The sequence below is a fragment of the Rhineura floridana genome, chromosome 14 (genome assembly GCF_030035675.1).
Source record: "Rhineura floridana isolate rRhiFlo1 chromosome 14, rRhiFlo1.hap2, whole genome shotgun sequence".
Lineage (NCBI taxonomy): Eukaryota > Metazoa > Chordata > Lepidosauria > Squamata > Rhineuridae > Rhineura > Rhineura floridana.
In genome coordinates, this window is record NC_084493.1 from 32,436,309 (window position 1) to 32,457,012 (window position 20,704).

General features: G+C 42.6%; 1 protein-coding gene across 5 annotated transcripts in view; it reads right to left on the reverse strand.

Annotated features, from left to right (window-relative positions):
* THSD4 (thrombospondin type 1 domain containing 4) overlaps window positions 1–20,704 on the reverse strand; it is a 699,350-nt gene that overhangs the window by 534,181 nt on the left and 144,465 nt on the right. Inside the window, exon 1 of one of the 5 annotated variants that reach the window (XM_061595168.1) lies at window positions 7,910–7,984. The exons of the other annotated variants lie outside the window; for them this stretch is intronic. Within the exon in view, the coding sequence (XP_061451152.1) occupies window positions 7,910–7,942 (33 nt within the window). The 5' untranslated portion in view covers window positions 7,943–7,984. Of the gene's footprint in view, window positions 1–7,909; window positions 7,985–20,704 lie in introns of those variants that run through there. 5 annotated transcript variants of the gene reach the window in all.

The following is a 20,704-nucleotide window of genomic DNA, read 5'->3' on the forward strand; positions in this document are numbered from 1 at the left end:
ACAGTCATGCTGACTGATGTTTCCAATCACAGGCTCCTCTAATGAACCATTTTTCTTCTTACAGCAGCACATATTAATTTGGCACAGACACATCACATTCATTCAATATATAACTAATTTAAACTTCATCAGCCATTGCGTGCCAGCCTTGCAGCATCTAGGGCAGCCTTTCCCAACCAGTGTGCCTCCAGATGTTGTTGGACCACAACTCCCATCAGCCTCAGCTAGCAATGCCAATGGTCAGGAAGATGGGAATTGTAGTCCAACAACATCTGGAGGCACACTGGTTGGGAAAGGCTGATCTAGGGGCTTGTATTAACTGCCTGTCAGGCAAGGGTTTTCCTCTTCCATGAAATAGCCCGGAACATCTTCCAAGGCCAAGACCCCCTCCCTGCAGTCCTTCCGGCGTCAAGCAAAGACTTTCCTATCCCAACAAGCTTTTGGTACTGACGGTTGCTAAAGTTGGGACTGCTGGGAACTGCACTACTAATGCTTGAATTTTACTATTTTTAAATTGGTTTTGATTCCTTTTTATCTAGCATATGATTGGTTTTAATATTGGATATAGCTTAATTTCATTTTAATGTCGATTCTGTATGTTTTAATTATATGTGCTTTTATCTGGAAGCCACCGTGAGTTCCAGTCCTGGAAGGATGGCAGGATACAAATAAAGAATAACTAACTAACTAACTAAATACTAGCAGCACTATTCCTGATGTGCCCCATCAAGCAAAATCACACACTCCTCTGAAAAGCCTGTGTGGCCTGGGGCCCAATTCAATCATGACTCTCTACCTGTGATTGCTACTGAAAAACTCCCCTTGCAAACAATCCACATGCAACATGAAATACCTCTGCCACATGCATTGATCTAAACGTATGGAGCATGTGCACACTGAAGCTGCACAACTGTAAGGAATTTGGGAAGCACATTCCACAAGTGTTCAGAGCACCATACATGGAGTTTTGCCAGCAAAGTTGGCTAAGATGTTTGCCATTGATCCCGTGTGCTGTTTCTAGACACAAATCTGTATCCAAAGGTTTATTTTTTTGGCAAAATCTAATCCCACAGTCTCAGCCAATCTGCCTAAACAATTTTCCAGAAATCACTTACAAGCTAGCACCAACACTTAAGTGTGTTTTTTTAAGCTTACAGCGGGAGCGTGGAGCTTCCAAGGCATAGAAGTTGAGGTTCAATTTTCCAACGACCAGGATCGGTTCATGTCCTCTGCCATCTGTGCCAATTTGATAGGAACAGCACCTGTTTCCTCACTCATGTTACCAGATGCTAGTGTGAACCAGATCTGGGCCTGCCAATGGTACTGAAGAACTCACAAGGTAGCAGGGCAAACTACACATTACACTGCAGCCACGTGCAACAAAATCCCGGTTGCCTCTTCTTCCTTGCAAAGCACCCCTTGGAAGGTGGCAAATCTGAATCAGAGAAGGAACAGAAAAGCATAGCCCAGTGCCCAAATTACAAAGGAGGCAGTATTTGGTGGACGCATGAGTAAATGCCATGTTGCCTCTGCCTTGGAGCTGGTGTACCTGCTGAACACGTAGAGAAGCCCTGGGCACACACAGCTGTAATGCACAAATAGACTCCCTTTCATTCTAACATGGCCCAAGGATATGGCCAGCAGGCATACAAGTGTTGCGTGGCACGGACTGGAAGTGTGATCTCACTCCTTCTCATATGCTCACTGAATGGATGGAGGTAGGAACATAAGAAGCAGGCTTCTACGAAGTTCAGACCCACTGGTCAGTGTATTGTCTACAGTGACTTGCAGCAGTTTTCCAGGGTTTCAGGCAAGGAACCTCTCCCAGCCCTACCTAGAGATACTAGGGATTGAATCTGGGACCTTTTGCATGATGCTCTACCACTTTTGTGCTGGTGCTTCTTATCCCCACATCATTCTTCCAGCATGTGCAGAGTGGATGTTGCTGCAGCAGTGTAGTGACCCTGTCTCTTAATAAACGCATGTTTGTATGCAATTTTGACTCATATACATATTTTTGCAAGCAATTGTTCCTAATACAATACATTTTTTGTTCTTCCAGAAAGTGCCACTGCTACAACCCAGCCTCCCCTGGAAGACTCTAATCAAGCTAGGACAGGGCAGCTACCTACCAAAAGCACCTTTGTCCAAGGACCTCCAAAACCTGGAGATGGCATTGGCATGTCCTCCAACATTTCTCAGATGGAAAAAAAACAAACAGACATGCTTGTAATACCCCAACTCCATAGCAAAGATTACGACCCAAGTCCCCCATCCTCAATGCACATTGCTGAAGGATGTACTTTGCCTGCTGTACGTTGCATTCATTTATTCTGCAACATCCTGTCCTTTGCTAATTTAAACACCAAGAGAGCATCTGAGCTTTTGGTGAAAGATATACGAGAAAACATACACTGCACCTTATGAACATATTAAAAAGATACATTGGCAGCTGCAGAGTGTGAAAAGTTCAAACTCTGCCTACAAAATACCTGACTGGGAAATTATTTAATAGGCCAACAAAGGACTGTCTTTGTGTATGTGGTTAAGGCCAGATCAAAGAGCACTATATCCAGGACCGCCTTTTACAGAGCTCACCTAGGGATAGATTCCTCTACTCATTTAAGAGTTTTCGACAAAGTCAATCAGTTTATTACAAAAATAGATGGCTGCTCCTAACGTAGGCAACTTTGCTCTAATTCAAGCTTGCTGCCCTTAGCAGTGGGCACACTAGCACAGGCAAGAGGGTTGGAGCTTATCAGGGCTCTTCAGACCAATGGCAGCAATCCCCATTGGCTCACATTTGCCACATTTCCACATCAGTCTCCAGATTCTTGTTTTAAAAGTCATAGCAAAAATTTGTCAGCATTTCAGTATGTGTCTCCTAATGTACATATGTTTAGGAATGCAATTTTGCCTAATATACATATTTTTGCAAGCAATTGTTCCTAATATAATGCATTTGTGTGTGTTATTTTTGCTAATATATGCATTGTGCACACTTACCTCTAAAATACACAAAATTCAGAGAGGCAAGGATTTCAAAGAATAGCTGAATTTTGGTTTGCATTGTTTGGGGGAAGTGGGAATTAAGTACGTTCTCATTGAAATGTGAACCAAACCTAATTTCTCTCCATTCCAAGCTACTTGGCACCTGAATGTTCATGCATGTGCAATAGAGACAAGATAAATTTGGGGGGAGGTACCCCCTGAAGTGCAATTCTATGCATCTTAACTCAGAAGAAAGTTCCAGTGGACACATCGAGTTTATCCGTAGGTAAGTACGTATAGGATTGCAGCCTTAACTTGATTCATCTGATTTGAAGGGAAAGGTCATAACTCATTGGTAGCGCGTGGAGGCTGTTGGCCACTGGGACCGCTAGGGTGGAAGGCCCACAGTAGGCAGAGGAAGAGCCAATGACAAGCAGAGCCCACAATTTCTAGTTATGTCCCCATCATCCCTGCAGAGTTCTACAAGGGCAACCCTGAGGCTACAGAGGAGGTAGTTGACAGGCAGTGCTGCCACCCCCTGGACTGGCTGTAGGTAAGAAAGGAGGCAGATGATGGCTGGCTGAGGGTAGACTGTGGGTGGCAGGGCAAGGCCCCATTTGTCCAAATGTACCACCCTCCACTGATGGTAGCACATATGCCTTGCATGCTGAAGATCCTGGGTTAAATAGCAGCTCCAAGTAATCTATATACATATTTACTAATAGGCAAAAACCTTGCGGTTTAAGAATGTACCTATAGCCCACAGCTATTTCTATCAAACTTTAAAAAGCAAGGAAATTGGACAGCTATAGTGAATGCACCAGGGGAGCAAGAGACCTGACCTCCTATCTGAGATATTGTACTGGCCTACAAATCGGTCAAAATGCAAACACAATTTGGGTTGGTCTTTCACAGTCCAATCCACTTCCTGTGTAACTTGGAAGAATTTGGTAACCTGAGTCTCTGAGCATATGGTGAGTGGTGGCAACACCTGCCATCTCCAAAGATAGAGAATTATATTTTTGTATGTTTGTTGGTGTTCTTTTTACTTTGCTTCTTTTCTGTGTTACTACTGTTTCTACAGAGAATCTAAACTAGAAAATTTTGTTTTCCTCATAATTCATCCCAGAAATCTGTGTCAAATTTATTTTTATTAATTTCAAAGCCTTTTTAATGGTCAGTGTCATATGATGGTGAAGACAGCCTTCTGTGTTTCAAATTGGACGTATGTTCTATTTCTATTTTGGGTGCATTAACAGTTGAATCTGAAACTGTAGTTTGATGTAAAATCAGACTGATTCCAATATGTTGCTCCTTCAGCAATGATTCTAGCTGTGGGGAAAAAGAGGATGTATGTTTTCATCCTGCTGAGTTTAAACCACTTCATTTAAGGCAATGTGGGCACAGTCAATTAAAAACATAGAGCACACCTAACATTTTGCTAGAATATATTTCACCTCCCACTGTTTTATCTTGTGCAAATTGACACACTCCTGAGGTCCACTGGAGACTATTCTGCAGAAGTCAGTGCCATTATGATGTTTGGAGTTTTTTTAGTTTAAATTTTGCAAAGTATTGCTGTACTTCACATATTCACAGAAATAGAAACAAAAGAAAATGATTTCCTATAGGAAACTTCACTAAAATTGCAAAGGAAATCAGACATATTCAAAGTGACCATCTGAACTATATCAACTGTCTTAATAATGTTGCTTCCTCCTTGCTAAAACAAGATCAGCACAGCACATCTTCTTTCTATTCTTTGGGCTGATTGCAGGTGTTGCCACCACTCACCATATGCTCAGAGGCACATGTTACCATATTCTTCCAAGCTACACAGGAAGTGGATTGGACTGTGAAAGACCGACCCAAATGGTGTTTGCATTTTGACAAATTTATAGGGCAGTCCAATATCTCAGAGAGGAGCTCAGGTCTCCTGCTCCCCTGGTGCATTCACTGTAGCTGCCCAATTTCCCTGCTTTTTAAAGTTTGATAGAAATAGCTGTGGGCTATAGGTACGTTCTTAAAATGCAAGGCTTTTTGCTATTAAATTAAACATACATGTAACTGGCCAATTGCCAAGAAAATCTAACACGGTCACATTTGACTTCAAAAGAGGAAACTTCACAAAAATGAGGGGATTGGTAAAAAGAAAGCTGAAAAACAAAGCCCAGAGGGTCACATCACTCGAAAATGCTTGGAAGTTGTTTAAAAACACTATATTAGAAGCTCAACTGGAGTGCATACCGCAGATCAGAAAAGGTACTGCCAGGGCCAAGAAGATGCCAGCATGGTTAACGAGCAAAGTCGAGGAAGCTCTTAGAGGCAAAAAGTCTTCCTTCAGAAAATGGAAGTCTTGTCCGAATGAAGAAAATAAAAAAGAACACAAACTCTGGCAAAAGAAATGCAAGAAGACAATAAGGGATGCTAAAAAAGAATATGAGGAGCACATTGCTAAGAACATAAAAACCAACAACAAAACATTCTATAAATACATTCAAAGCAGGAGACCATCTAGGGAGGCGATTGGACCCTTGGATGATAAGGGAGTCAAAGGTGTACTAAAGAACGATAAGGAGATTGCAGAGAAGCTAAATGAATTCTTTGCATCTGTCTTCACAGTGGAAGATATAGGGCAGATCCCTGAACCTGAACTAACATTTGCTGGAAGGGATTCTGAGGAACTGAGACAAATAGTGGTAACGAGAGAGGAACTTCTAGGCTTAATGGACAATATAAAAACTGACAAATCACCGGGCCCGGATGGCATCCACCTGAGAGTTCTCAAAGAACTCAAATGTGAAATTGCTGATCTGCTAACTAAAATATGTAACTTGTCCCTCGGGTCCTCCTCCGTGCCTGAGGACTGGAAAGTGGCAAATGTAACGCCAATATTCAAAAAGGGATCCAGAGGGGATCCCGGAAATTACAGGCCAGTTAGCTTTAACTTCTGTCCCTGCAAAACTGGTAGAAAGTATGATTAAAGCTAGATTAACTAAGCACATAGAAGAACAAGCTTTGCTGAAGCAGAGCCAGCATGGCTTCTGCAAGGGAAAGTCCTGTCTCAGTAACCTATCAGAATTCTTTGAGAGTGTCAACAAGCATATAGACAGAGGTGATCCAGTGGACATAGTGTACTTAGACTTTCAAAAAACGTTTGACAAGGTACCTCACCAAAGACTTCCGAGGAAGCTTAGCAGTCATGGAATAAGAGGAGACGTCCTCTTGTGGATAAGGAATTGGTTAAGAAGCAGAAAGCAGAGAGTAGGAATAAACGGACAGTTCTCCCAATGGAGGGCTGTAGAAAGTGGAGTCCCTCAAGGATCGGTATTGGGACCTGTACTTTTCAACTTGTTCATTAATGACCTAGAATTAGGAGTGAGCAATGAAGTGCCCAAGTTTGCTGACGACACTAAATTGTTCAGGGTTGTTAAAACAAAAAGGGATTGCGAAGAGCTCCAAAAAGACCTCTCCAAACTGAGTGAATGGGTGGGAAAATGGCAAATGCAATTCAATATAAACAAGTGTAAAATTATGCATATTGGAGCAAAAAATCTTAATTTCACATATACGCTCATGGGGTCTGAACTGGCGGTGACCGACCAGGAGAGAGACCTCGGGGTTGTAGTGGACAGCACGATGAAAATGTCGATCCAGTGTGCAGCAGCTGTGAAAAAGGCAAATTCCATGCTAGCAATAATTAGGAAAGGTATTGAAAATAAAACAGCCGATATCATAATGCCATTTTATAAATCTATGGTGCGGCCGCATTTGGAATACTGTGTACAGTTCTGGTCGCCTCATCTCAAAAAGGATATAATAGAGTTGGAAAACGTTCAGAAGAGGGCAACCAGAATGATCAAGGGGATGAAGCGACTCCCTTACGAGGAAAGGTTGCAGCATTTGGGGCTTTTTAGTTTAGAGAAAAGGCGGGTCAGAGGAGACATGATAGAAGTGTATAAAATTATGCATGGCATTGAGAAAGTGGATACAGAAAAGTTTTTCTCCCTCTCTCATAATACTAGAACTCGTGGACATTCAAAGAAGCTGAATGTTGGAAGATTCAGGACAGACAAAAGGAAGTACTTCTTTACTCAGCGCATAGTCAAACTATTGAATTTGCTCCCACAAGATGCAGTTATGGCCACCAGCTTGAATGGCTTTAAAAGAAGATTAGACAAATTCATGGAGGACAGGGCTATCAATGGCTACTAGCCATGATGGCTGTGCTGTGCCACCCTAGTCAGAGGCAGCATGCTTCTGAAAACCAGTTGCCGGAAGCCTCAGGAGGGGAGAGTGTTCTTGCACTCGGGTCCTGCTTGTGGGCTTCCCCCAGGCACCTGGTTGGCCACTGTGAGAACAGGATGCTGGACTAGATGGGCCACTGGCCTGATCCAGCAGGCTCTTCTTATGTTCTTATGTGTTTACTACTTTCTATTGGGATGGGAAACTGTAACATCTTGTAGAGATAGATTACAGAGAAGCTGGGGAAGGTTTTGAACCCTAAAGAATAACCAGTTCAGCAAATCATTTTAACAACATGAAGGCATCCCCCCCAAAGGGGGGAAAGAACAGAATAGAGACTGTGGTTTACCAGCAACATGACAGCCCCCCACCTCTCCACCAAGGGTCTGCTCCAGGCAACTACAGACTGTTGGAGCATTTGCCAAAAGTTACTGCATCAACCCTTCCGCAGGATCTCGTCTCAGATATCAGCAAGAAATAAAGCAAAGTATCATCACCATACCAATTTTATGCTGACTCATTACATTGTACCTGATGCAGTTTCATAGGTTGTATTCAGGTATGGTGGAGAAATTCAGCCCAGTTCACTTTTAAAGGTAAAATCTATCAAATTTGCACTTTTCAAAACAATATGAGAACCAAAATACAGCCATCCTTTGAAATTCACACTTACAGGAATTTTGAAGTTCTCCAACCAACCGAACATTACAGAAATGCATAGATTAGATAAGTGTCCATAAAAATGTATATATACTGTATATTCCTGTAAAAGACATACAACAGTGCATTACATTAGGAGAAATTGTTTGCAGAAATGTGTACATTAGTCAAAACTGCATACAAAAATGTGTTTATTAGGAGAAATTCACACTAAAATGCTGGAGAATTTTCATGAATTTTTTTTTAAAGAAAAAAAGGTTGGAAATAAGAGAAACTGGGAGAACTCAGGCTGACAGATCCTTTCATCCATAGCTGTATTATGTATTTCTTGTACAGTATTGTTTTTAAAGTTTGTGTTGTAAGTTGCCTTGTTAAGGACCTCATCCTAAAAAAAGTGGGATACAAATATTTAAAATAAGCACAAGATGTAAACCTGGAAATAACATCAAGGGAAATTTCAAGCAAAAGTCCTTTACATTTGAAAAGAGAGATGGGAATACCCTTTTGCGAACACAAGGACATCAGTAAAACTTTCGGCTCTCTCTTGTACAAACATTCCACTCCAGTTTGCCTTCCAACAGCATGCACATTTTTTACTTTTGAACACTACATCATTTGGGTAAAGGGAGAAATTTTATGGTGTTTGCTTGAATCCAACAGACCATTTCACACACACGCACAAAAGCTTCCTAAAACCTGTATGCAATTAAACCAACAAAGCAATTTTCTAAGTGAAGTTTCTGCACATGGAGGATGTATTTCACATTCATGCACCAGATATTCAGGTAACACATCTTACATGAACTGAGAAAAGAACCGAAGACAGACTGGAATGCTTTATCACGCTTTCTAAGCGTACATTTCTGCAGGCGGAAAAATGGCTGATGCTCAGATCTACAGGGAATTATTAAAGACACATTAAATATACATGCCAGGAATGCAGCAATCTGGCTTCACATAAGCTAAGAGCATATCCACATGCTTGCTTTCAACCCCACATGGAATACACATGGAACTGGGGGCAATCCACGCAAATCAAAGTCACCACAAGAAGAATATAGTGCTTCCAAAGGGAAGGGCTGTAGCTTAGTAGCAGAGCATCTGTTTTGCATGCGGAAGGTACCGTGTTCAATCCCCAGCACCTTCAGGTAGGACTGGGAGAGGCCACTGCCTGAAACCCTGGAGAACCATTGCCAGTCAGTGTAGACAGAACTGAACTAGATGGGCCTAAAGAGCACTACAGTTGACCAAGTGGCAAAGCAGTCTTCTGACTGTTGTTGTAGGAAGCTGGTTTATACCAGATAATTAGCCCATCTAATACCTCCTATACAAGGTGTAGCCAACAAGGAGCCCTCCAGTTGTTGCTGGACTACAACTCCCTTAATCCCTGGTCACTGGCTATACTGGTTACGAATGCTGGGAGTTCAAATCCAACAGTATCTGGAGGGTTACCCCTGGTCCACACTTTTACATTTTATTATATTTCAAGAAAGAAGTTACAAAAAGAGAAAATACCCAAAAGATTCCCTAGTAAGAACAGTTAAATTAGTATCATAACCTTTCAAATCCTACCCCCACACCAGAAAAATATAAAATAAAACTGTGGGATGGCATTGTACATAGCAACATACCTTAATAAAATAAAACAGCATCAACACATTCCTGCAAATCTATTGTGGTCTACACCATCTAGCAGTAATTTTCCAGGGTTTCAAGCAGTGATCTCTCCCGTCAATTGCTAACTGGTCCTTTTAACTAGAGAGGTCAGGAATTGAACCTGTGATCTTCTGCAAGCAAAGCATTTGTCCTACCACAGAGCTATTCCCCAGCCCCCAGGCAAGGTTTTATTTTGTAGCTATTTTCCAGCATGAGAAGAGGGTTGCATTTTTTTTACTAATAAATTGTCATTTTGCCACTTTTTTGTCATTAATTTCATCAAACTGTTTTTAGAGGGGTTTTTTACTTGTCTTACTTAAATAAGGGGCCAAGGAGTCCCCCTTCTTCTAAACTTTGAAAAACGATCTCCTCCTACACACACGAGAGAGAACGTTTTGGCTACAGGTCTGGATGATTTATTCTATCCCAAATCTGCTGCATGTACATGACAAAATTCCAGAGCATGTTATAGCTGCCTGCATGTCAGGCTGCTCATCTTGCTGTTCCATAGCAGAGCCAAATCAATTTTCAGTGCATGGTGAGGTGGCTAAAGCAACCACAGCAAAAACTGACACTGAACCAAAATTCCCTCCCTATTTGGGGGGGAACCATTCATCCCCTGTGAAATGGAGAGGGAGGGAAGGAGGGAAATTTTAGGAGATGGGTAAATCTTAGCAAACATTTAGATGGGGGAGTGTTTGGCTTCTATTTGAATGAGGTGCTGAGGCTTTATTGCCCCTGTGTTTAAACTTTGGAAAAAGGCTTGCATGGATGCCTGGATCAGGTGCATAGCACTGCAGAACCACCCAAGCTTCTTGTAATTCCTGCTGGGCTAGAAAACCCAGTCATCAGTCAGGAAAATAAGAGCTGCAGGGTTGATGTGGCAGGGGCTATATTATTATTGCAACCTATTGTAAACTACCTTGAGGATCATTCAATCAAAAGGTAAGATATGCATCTTCTAAATGTATGAATAAATAAATAAACTATTTCACTTGGGTGCACAAGGGATGGATCAGTCTGCCAATTTTGGTTTCTCTCAGTTTATCATTCCCCCCCATCTTACTTTCAAGTTCACTGCATTTCCACATCAGTTTTTCAAATTTATGTAAAGGTCATCAGCATTTTAGCTCATATCTCTCCTAATATGCACATTTTTGTATGCAATGTTGCCCAATAAATCAGTTTTGCAAGCAATCCCCCTAATCTTTATATGTTGCTTTCTCTAATATACACATTTATAAGCACACTTTCCCCTAATACATACATTTTTGTATGCTTTTTTGGATGGGCTGGCATGTTGAAATCAGACATGTGAGTCACAAAGGATAGCTGTGTTTCTGTTTGCGTGTTACTTCAGAAAGTGCAAATTAAATAGGTTTGCATTAAAATGCAAGCTGAACCAAAATTCTTCCCCATATACACTTTACGGACACTCGCGAGTATGGACAAGAAGTCGGCGCTGTAAAAATAAGACCAGCCAATGTGTCCTCCTCACGGCCGCAGAAGGAAACCCGGGGGGAGGGGGGAATCAGCTGCGGAGCAGCCGCTGCCTCCTCACAGCCGCAGTAGCGAGCTGGAGAGAGTGTAGAAACGAGCCGGGAGGAAGAGGCGCAGCGGCGGTCTCCTGACGGCCGTGGTAGCGAGCCGGGAAGGAGAAAACCTCGCAGCTGAAAATGCTAAGTGAGACTACAGCAAAGGCTGCAAAAAGGGAGCTGCATCCAAAATTACAAAGCCGCCCCCATCGCCAACAAGGGCTGCAAAAAAGGGAGCCGCAGCCGCAAGCTCCTAGCAGCCGAAAAAACAAAGCCGCCGCCTGAATGGAAAGAAAGCGGGTGGCAAGGACAGACTTCGAGAGCAGCAAAAAGGGCTTGAGAGTCGCAAAAGCATCTCACCTGACAGGGAATGGGGAACGGCAGCCGCCGCTGCCCCCAACCCAAATGAGGGAAGGGTGGGGAAAAATGGGGAAGACAACCCCCCAAAATAGTGAGAGAAAGAAAGGAGGGGGAACAAGTGGATAGACAAACTCAGAAACACACATAGTCCCACACCCTCTCACACACACTGAACTTAGCTAAAGGTAAGCTTACCCTTTTTCTTAAAATAAGGCCTACTGTGTTTGAGTGAAAAAAAAGGTAGCGCTTCACTTTAAGTACATTTTCGGTTTACATACTCTCTCTGGACCCATTGCGTACGTTAATGTGGGGTATTCCTGTAGTTCACACACACAAAACAGCAATTTCCTAAATCCTGGAGGAGCCAGGTTTATAGTGGGAAAAATTAATTCAGAAATGGATTTCAACAAATCAGCACCGAAATTTAGTTTTCACTGTTGAGACCATCACTTGGACCTGATGTATTGATCAGATTATGCAAGCCTCCCTGTCAAGCAATATATCCAACTCCATTTACTTACTTAAAGCAACTCTGAAAGCTTCTAATTACTGAATAAAATCAACTTACCAATACTCAATTGCATGAAAAGTTCAGGAAACAAAAGTTCAGGAATCCATTTGATACAGATTTTGATTTTTTTTTTATTTTGAGCCACTTACACACAGAGAGACACAAAAAGTAAGGCGAGGGAAAGGGGGGAAAGGTCAAGGGTCATTTAGCTCCTAAACTTGACAAATCTTAAACGGTGAAGCCCAGGCACATTCTAGTTCATGCAAATAAACCCATGTATGCAGACTAAGATATTCTCACCCTGCTGCCGCCTGTGAAAAGCTGCCCACTCCTATGCTGCCAGTGTGAACAAACCATTGCACAATTGGAGGTTAGAGATGGTCTTTCCATTATTGCAGCATCAGCACCCGCAGGATCCAATTTCATTGCCCCTCACTGAGGTCCCATAAAATTGGAATATAGTTCAAGATTGCATCAGCATCTGTAAATGTAAAATATTCTTGTAGCACTAGATTAGTCTATGCAAGGACTTCTGATCCAAACAACATTACCACTGGGCAGGACCTTTTCACATGTATTAAAAATGCTGGAGATGTACAGTGGTGCTAGCATTTGTCTGCACCTGAAATGCATTTTTGGTGGTCACCAAGGAGTCCAATACACTGTGGGCCTATCCACACCATACATTTAAATCACATCCAACACACATTTAAAGCACATGCCTTCCCCCAAAGAATTCTGGAAACTGTGTTCTTCCCCTCACAGCGCTACAACTCCCTAGCACCCTTAACAAACTACAGTTCTCAGGATTTTGGGGGGGGGGATTCATGTGCTTTAAAAGTGTGTTGGATGTGCTTTAAATGTATGATGTGGACCTGCCCTCTGAATAAAATTTTCTGTTGGATTAAATGCAATTTAAGGTCCAAGGAAATTACTTGCACTGAAGCCAAAACTGCCTTCCACTGTTGTTCCCTTACTGAGCACTCTAGGTCTTTTCTCCACTGCTCCCAAAGAATCTGCCAATCAAACTTAGCTTTATCCAGGAGTGATTGATATATGTATATACCTGAAGCAATTAGGTTCTCCAGCAACTCTGGAGATTCTGAAGCACTGAGTAGTCTCCCATCTTCAACCACAAATCCACAGACATGCTATGGACCACCTGAATGAAGCTCACGAACCACTGCTGGTTCATGGACCACAGTTTTGGAATCCCTGGCCTACTACAGAATTTCTAGACCCATATCAGCAACCATCTTGTCAGCTTTTCTTGAAAAGTGTCCCCTCAAACCCCAGATTGTCTTACACAGATCACAGTATAACTAGCACCTTAGCTTTGTCTCATCAGATATTCCTGGGTTTTAGTGTCCCAACTGTAGTGAACATGTAGGAACCTAGGAAGCCATTATACCTAAGAACATTGTTGTTATTTGCAGTAGTGGTGGCATTTATTTATTTAGACTATCTCTATACCACTTAATATATAAAAATATCTCTAAGCGGTGTACAAGAAAAAAAGAACACAGTTGTATTCAGTTGTGGTAGTATTCAGTGGTAGTAGTATTTTCCTACATTTACTGTACATCCCACCTTCCTTCCATCATGGTGGTGCACATGTGGTTTCCAAGTGATACACCCATCCAGCTGAATGCAAGCTTTTTCCCCTGCCATCCCCCCCCCAATAAACTGCCTCGAGGTCCAACACTACTTGCAATACTGGCAAGGGTTATTCAGAGGCATACAAAAATCAGATCATTGTGCTTTTCAAGCCTCATATATTATCTACTCCCAGGCGGGGAACCTGCAGCCCAGCAGAAGTTGGTGAAGCTGGACAACTCCCATCATCCTTGACTACTGACCATGCTGACTGGGGATGATGGGATGTGGAGTCCAACAGCATCTGGAGGGCCATGTCATGACCCCAGAGTTTCATTCCTCATCTTCAAGGAATGAAGGCAAGCACTCTGAAGCAGAAGAGGAAGGGCATGTAGAGACAGCCCCAGAACCATCTGCACCAGATGCGCCCTTGGTGTCCTTGCCCCAGGCTGAGCATGTAGCATTGCCATCCTCAAATTCAGAGGACTCCATCACAGAGGCCCCAGTAAGTCCAGAGTCTCCTCTGTTCTGTCTGATGTAGTCAGCTGGGGGCCTTCAACTGAAAGGCACCTTCCAGTGCGGGCGAGGCTAGCAACAGAGATCCAGCAGCTAATGCTGCTGCTGCTGTTATATATATATAGGACACAAGTTCAATGTGATGCTTGCTGAAGTAACACCAGAGCTCTGCCTCCCACAGCATAGCCCGAGCCCTGCCCTTGCCTGAGATCAGCTCTTGCCTCACCTCAGGCCACAGCCTCCCCATCTCTCGTCTACTCCAACTGATAGCAGCTCTACAGGGCCTGCAGCAAAGAATGGCCTTTCCCTTCAACCTCTTGTGAGATATTTTTTAAAACTGAAAGTGTCAGGGACTGAACTGAGGACCTCTTGCAGGAAAAGGATGTGCACAACTACTGAGCTGTAGGTTCTTCCTCTTGACGTACCTAAAGAATACCAGGGTGGCCTTGGAAGCACTTCCAACAGTCCCTATTCAACGGGGATAGTCCTTTTCTGGTACCTGTTCCTGAAAAACCACTATCCTGATTTTTGCCTAATGGGGGTGCCTTGTTTTACAAGTGCCCCATAATGTTCATTCTGCACTTGCAAGAAATTGGTCCTTCAGGGTGGCAGCACCAACTCTTTGGAACTCCCTCCTCATTTGATATTAGGCAGGCAGTGGCTGCTAAAAAAACTTTTTGTTTCAGTATAAGTGTTTTAGGATTACTGATTTTATATATGTAATTTGTTTTTAATATTTGTTTTTAATTGGCATTTTCATGATTTTAGATTGTTTATTATAAATCACTTAGAGGCCTTTTGTTGTAGTAAATGGGTTATAAATTTTGAATAAATAAATGAAATGCTGTTGGTGAAAGTCATCCTTCAGGGCTCAGCATCTCCCCTCCCCAGATGGGTGGAGGTGGATGCATCTTGTCTCTCGTGCACATGCCCTAAGGCACCAGGCAGTGCCCAGCCTGCCATTGCATATGCTGGCAGGGCTCATTTTCAACCACTGGTAAGAAACTGTAGGACATAAGAACATAAGAAGAGCCTGCTGGATCAGGCCAGTGGCCCATCTAGTCCAGCATCCTGTTCTCACAGTGGCCAACCAAGTGCCTGGGGGAAGCCCGCAAGCAGGACCCGAGTGCAAGAACACTCTCCCCTCCTGAGGCTTCCAGCAACTGGTTTTCAGAAGCATGCTGCCTCTGACTAGGGTGGCAGAGCACAGCCATCACAGGACAATTATGCTATTCTAGCCTACAGGTTCTCAGGGTAGGGGAGAAATTCAGTTCAATTCACATTTAAAGGTGAAATTATCTAATTTGTGATTTCTGAAACAAAACGCAAAGCAAAACGCAGCCATTCTTCAAAATTCACACTTAATCTGAATTTTGCAATGAGCAGTTCTTCAGCCAAGTAATGTGTAAAAATGCATTTACTGGAGTAAAATGTGCATATTAATACATATATTACTGTAAATAACATACAAAGATGCATTGTATGCCAGCCTGGGCTCCTGCTGGGAGGAAGGGTGGGATATAAATCAAATAATAAATAAATTATATTAGGGGAAACTGCTTTATAAAAATGTGTGCATTAGGCAAAATTGCATACAAATATGTATATATAGTAGGAGAAATTACTACTATACTACTGATGACCTTTCATGAGGACCTTTTCTGAGAAAAAATCACAAACTGATGTGGAAATGTGGAGAACTGAACTTCAGATAGGAAAAATGAGAAACAGAGAAAAACTGAAATCGACAGATTCACCCATTCCTAATGGACACACACACACACACGTCAGAGCTTTCAAAGCAAGCTGGACCAGCTATTGAAGACTAAAGGAACACAGTATACAACAGATGGAACAGAGCCTTGACTATGTGTAATGGACTCTGTCAACCTTCCCCAACCTAGTGCCCTCCAGATATCGCTGGACTCCAACACCCATTATCCCTGACCTTTGGCCATGCTGACTGCTGAGGCTGATAGAGTCCAACATCTATCAACATGTGGAGGGCACTGGGTCTTGGGAAGGCTGGACTATGAGAAACAAGACATTACAATAGTGTGTCCTGATTTTCATTTATTGCACTCTTTTCCGCTTCAGTCTTCCATCATCTCACCTTGGCCCACCAGCATCTCTCCAGTACTCCGCTGCCCAAATCCATCACTTGGACCATGTGACACTCCTCCCTAAATCCCTGCAATGGTTCTCTGTCTACTCCAGTACAAACTCTTCTGCCTTGCCTTCAAATCCTCCCCCATCCCTTTCTCCCTCTGCTCTTTTATCTTAATATATTCCTTGGCTCCTCCATCTCCACTACCCTCAGCCATCTGAAGGTGTCTGGTTTCCTCCAGAGGCTCTGATCCTTCCCCATTGCCACCCGATGCCTGTAAGTGCTTCCCAGAACATCTGTGTGAGGCCACCTCTCTGGCTTCCTTCAAAATCCTTCTCAAAACCCATCTCCTTGCCTCAGCAATCCTATTTTCCATTCCATTTCCATGCTCTTGCATGTTCCTTCCCTGTTTATCCCTGCCTCCACTTCCATCCGCTTGTCCTGTTGCATCCCCTCTTGTTGAATTTTAGATGGTAAGCCCCTCGGGGCAAGGACCTGCCCTCTTCCACTCTAAAAATGGCTATGCACACAATGTATTTATATTTATGTTTTTTAATATGTTGTAAGACCTTTGGGTAACAAGAACCTGACTAATAATTGTGTGCTCTGTTGATGGAGGAGGAGGAGAATCGAATTTATTTACTATAGAGGCATTTATCATCTCCCCATCAGCACACACTAAGGTAAGGCAAACACCACAAATACTCACTTTCACCACTCGACAAAACAAAATGGAATTTGACCTTTTTCTTTTCTTTCCTTTTTTTTGGTAGCCACTTAGAAGAGAGTTTACCACTTTAGAAGAGAGTACCACTTTATTTCCTATAATCACAAAGCTCACTAGTGAAAAAATATTTACTCTCCCACAAAGGTTCCGAGACGCAGTGTGTGCACATAGCCACTTATACACAACATGGATTAGAGCCATTTAGCGGCAATGATTTGTAACTGAAAACCCCTGGCTTTGAAAAATGGTTAGAGAAGGAGGAAAACAGGAATGCCAGAATGTAGATCTAGCCACCAAACTGAAGTTCCTCCACCCAAAATGGGTGATAGGGTTGTGTAAATGTTATGTATGTTGAGTTTAAATTACTTTCATCATTGCATGGACGCCAGAGAAATATTGTCAGGCACACTGAATGCGAAAGCCAAGCATGTCCACACAGTTTGCAACAAACCCTAAAGGTGTGCACGCAATGTAGAAGGAGTTCACAGACAGGGGTGCTGTCAGAACCGGTTGAAAAAGTGAAGTATGTCTGAATTAGCTGACCAGTAAGTGAGAAGGACACAGGCTAGGCTATAAATACCAAGCAATGGTGAGATATTATTAGTGGTGGGAAATATACCTAGGAGAAGCAGGCATAATGAAGTGAAAAACTGAGACCAAAAACAAAAAGAGAAACTCGGGGTGAAAACCAGGAAAATTGTCTTGGATTTCAATGGAGTTGGTGGGGATTCCGAAAACAGGAAGGAGAAAACAGAATTTGATCTAGTCACACTTCACTGAGATTTTAAAAGAACAGTCTTTGGAGTGCTGTTAGATTTTAATTTTCATTTCAGAGCAAAGGGGTGGGGAGGGACACCAGCTGTTACAAGCTGGCGTTTGCCACGTTTCAGCGGAAACACCTCCGTTTCACCTAATGTGGTAACTAGGGGATAATTTATGACTAGTCTTAGTTATTTTGAGAACGCTTTAAGGACACTTCACGCATTTTTTGTTTGGTAGATGTCAGCTTGAGATTGCTTTCTCTTTTTTTCCAAAATGTATTCATCGGGAGTTGAACCTGGGATGTCCAAACAGGCCCATCAATTGTAGCCCCTTTCAGGAGATGTGGCATTTTATTTTATGTGCAATTCTGAAATGGCTAAAAATACATTTGTTGTGGCTAAATTAGCAAGCAGCTCCTCAGGTGCAAGACTGGAAATGAGGTCTGTGTCATGATGCTGTTTTGGTTCTTCATGTCTTAAAGCAGGGGTGGGAAACCTTTGGCCCACAGGCCAGTCTCAGCCCACCAGGGAGCCAAGTTGGCCTGCGAGGCCAATTCCCACAAGACACGCCTACCGGTCCATCAACTGGCATCAATGCATGAAGCAGCACCAGCAGGATTGAAACCTCTGTTCACCAGCTGATGGCAGGGGGTGGGGTTTCATCCTGCTGGGTGCTGCTTCACCAGCACTTTACTTGTGGGGAAGGGGGGGGGCAAAGAGAATGAGAAATGGAGAAAACCACACTGGACAGATGCATCCATCCTGCCTCGAGGCTTCCCAGTAACTCTGGCTGGCCCCTCTTGCTTGAAGAAAATAGTGAGCTAAATGGAGCCTTGGCCTGTGGCAGCAGGGCTGTTCTTACATGAGTCTGAAAATAATAGAATCACAGAATAGTTGAGTTGGAAGGGGCCTATAAGGTGTGACAACCTTTCATGTACTTGATTAGGATTTCAGGGGTGGATTAGTTTTTATGGTGTATTAATTGAAGGATGGTTTTAGATTAATTGATGATTGTGGTTTTTGATTTGTATATTGTATTTTATATTGTTGTATGTTGCCTAGAGTGTCCGTTAGTTCGGACAGATAGGCGACTAACAAATAAAATTTATTATTATTATTATTATTGATGAGTGCTATCATATCTCCCTTCAGTCTTCTCTTCTCCAGGCTAAACGTGCCCAGTTCTTTCAGTCTCTCCTCATAGGGCTTTGTTTCCAGTCCCATGATCATCCTTGTTACCCTCCTCTGAACCTGTTCCAGTTTGTCTGCATCCTTCTTGAAGGGAAGAGAGCAGAAGTGGACACAATACTTAAGATGAGGCCTAACCAGTGCTGAACAGAGCTGCATGAACCTTGGGTACTGTACAAGTACTTGATATTAACTAACAATTCATGCAGTTCATTATATAGGAGAAACTTCACCTCCTGCTGAGACCAACCTTTACATCTGGCAAGCCTCAACAGTTCCCATCTACGTTAGCTGCACTTTAAAAACAACCCACAGTTTTGTTTGTTTTAATTATTCCTTTCCCTTCCGGTTCCATATCCCATTGTGCCGTTTGCAGATTCTAGGCAATCAGCAGGGCCTTGCTGTGGCTTTTGTTTTTAACTTGCACTGCACCAAGCACAACCTCAGGCACTTCAAAAACATGAAAGAATAAAGTTGTCATAATAAACCACCCAAAAAAGGCACCAGTCTCTTTTTCATTATTGTTTTCAGAATCACACAAACCAAAATGCTAAGCTCAAACTTCATGTGATCCAAAGTGTCGTCTCGAGAAAGCAAGTTCTGCCGTAAATGAAAAAACAATAAAAATATAACAATGAGGAAATGACCTAATGGACCAAAGCACATAGACTTAATTTGTAATTAATTAACTGTCCCAGGCAGAATCCATAGGGGGAAGTGACCCAACACCAGGATTCCAATTAACAGAGCTCTTTCCCCTTGATAATTTATATTAACCTCATGGAATGTTCCACATAAAAGGGAGAGAAAAACACCACCGTGTTCTCTAGATGCCAGCAGGGGCCTTCAAAGCATTACAGTTAATAAATTAAAATACTGCCCAAATATATGAACTAGGGAATCACAAAAAATGGGGAGAAACATTATAGATTTCCTAGCATCAAACACTAGACCATTTTCCTGTTTTCCTTTGTTTTTTAGACCATTCCTCTAGGGCAGCCTTTGCCAACCTGATGCCCCCCAGATACTTTGGACTACAATTCCCATCAGCCCCAGCCAGCACAGCTGAAAAGAGATGTAGTCCAAAACATCTAGAGGGCATCAGGCTGGCTGATCAAAGATACTGATGAGTCACAAACCCAACCAGATTGCAGCCTATTTTCTTTTAAGAATTTTTTTAAGAAAAGAAGGGGGGCAGACAGAGAATAGTGATGTGTGAGCCCCTCTGACTTACCCTGAAAACAATTAGAGTTTTTAGTTGTGTCAGGACTGAACCATAGGGACTGGGAAGAATGTGTTTGGCCACAGCATGGAGAAGTTCATCAGGAGGGCTTTAAACTGAATCCTAAGGGGGTGGGAGACGTAAACTTGGTGGTAACGACTGATGAAGGCTTGTGCACAGTAATGGGAACAGAGAGATCGGCTTTAATAGGGCCCAGTAACAGTCCTCAGAAAAATATAGTAAGGAAGCCAACACATAAATCACATGGTCTTTGATGCCTGTATACTAATGCACAGAGCATGGGAAACAAGCAGGACAAACTTGAACTCTTAATACATGAGGGCAATTAAGACTTGATAAGTGTAACTGAAACTTGGTGGGATGACTCCCACGACTGGAATACAGCAATAGACAAATTCTGCCAAACACAACCCCTCCAAGAAATTTCTGACTTCTGTTGGAGATAACTTTCTCCTACAGAAAGTGGAGGAAGCAACCAGAGGATCAACTATCCTGGACTTGATTCTAACCAATAGAGATGATTTGGTGGATGAAGTGGCAGTTACGGGAACTGTGGGGGAAAGTGACCACAACATACTTGAATTCTTGATTTTAACAGAAGCAAAAGC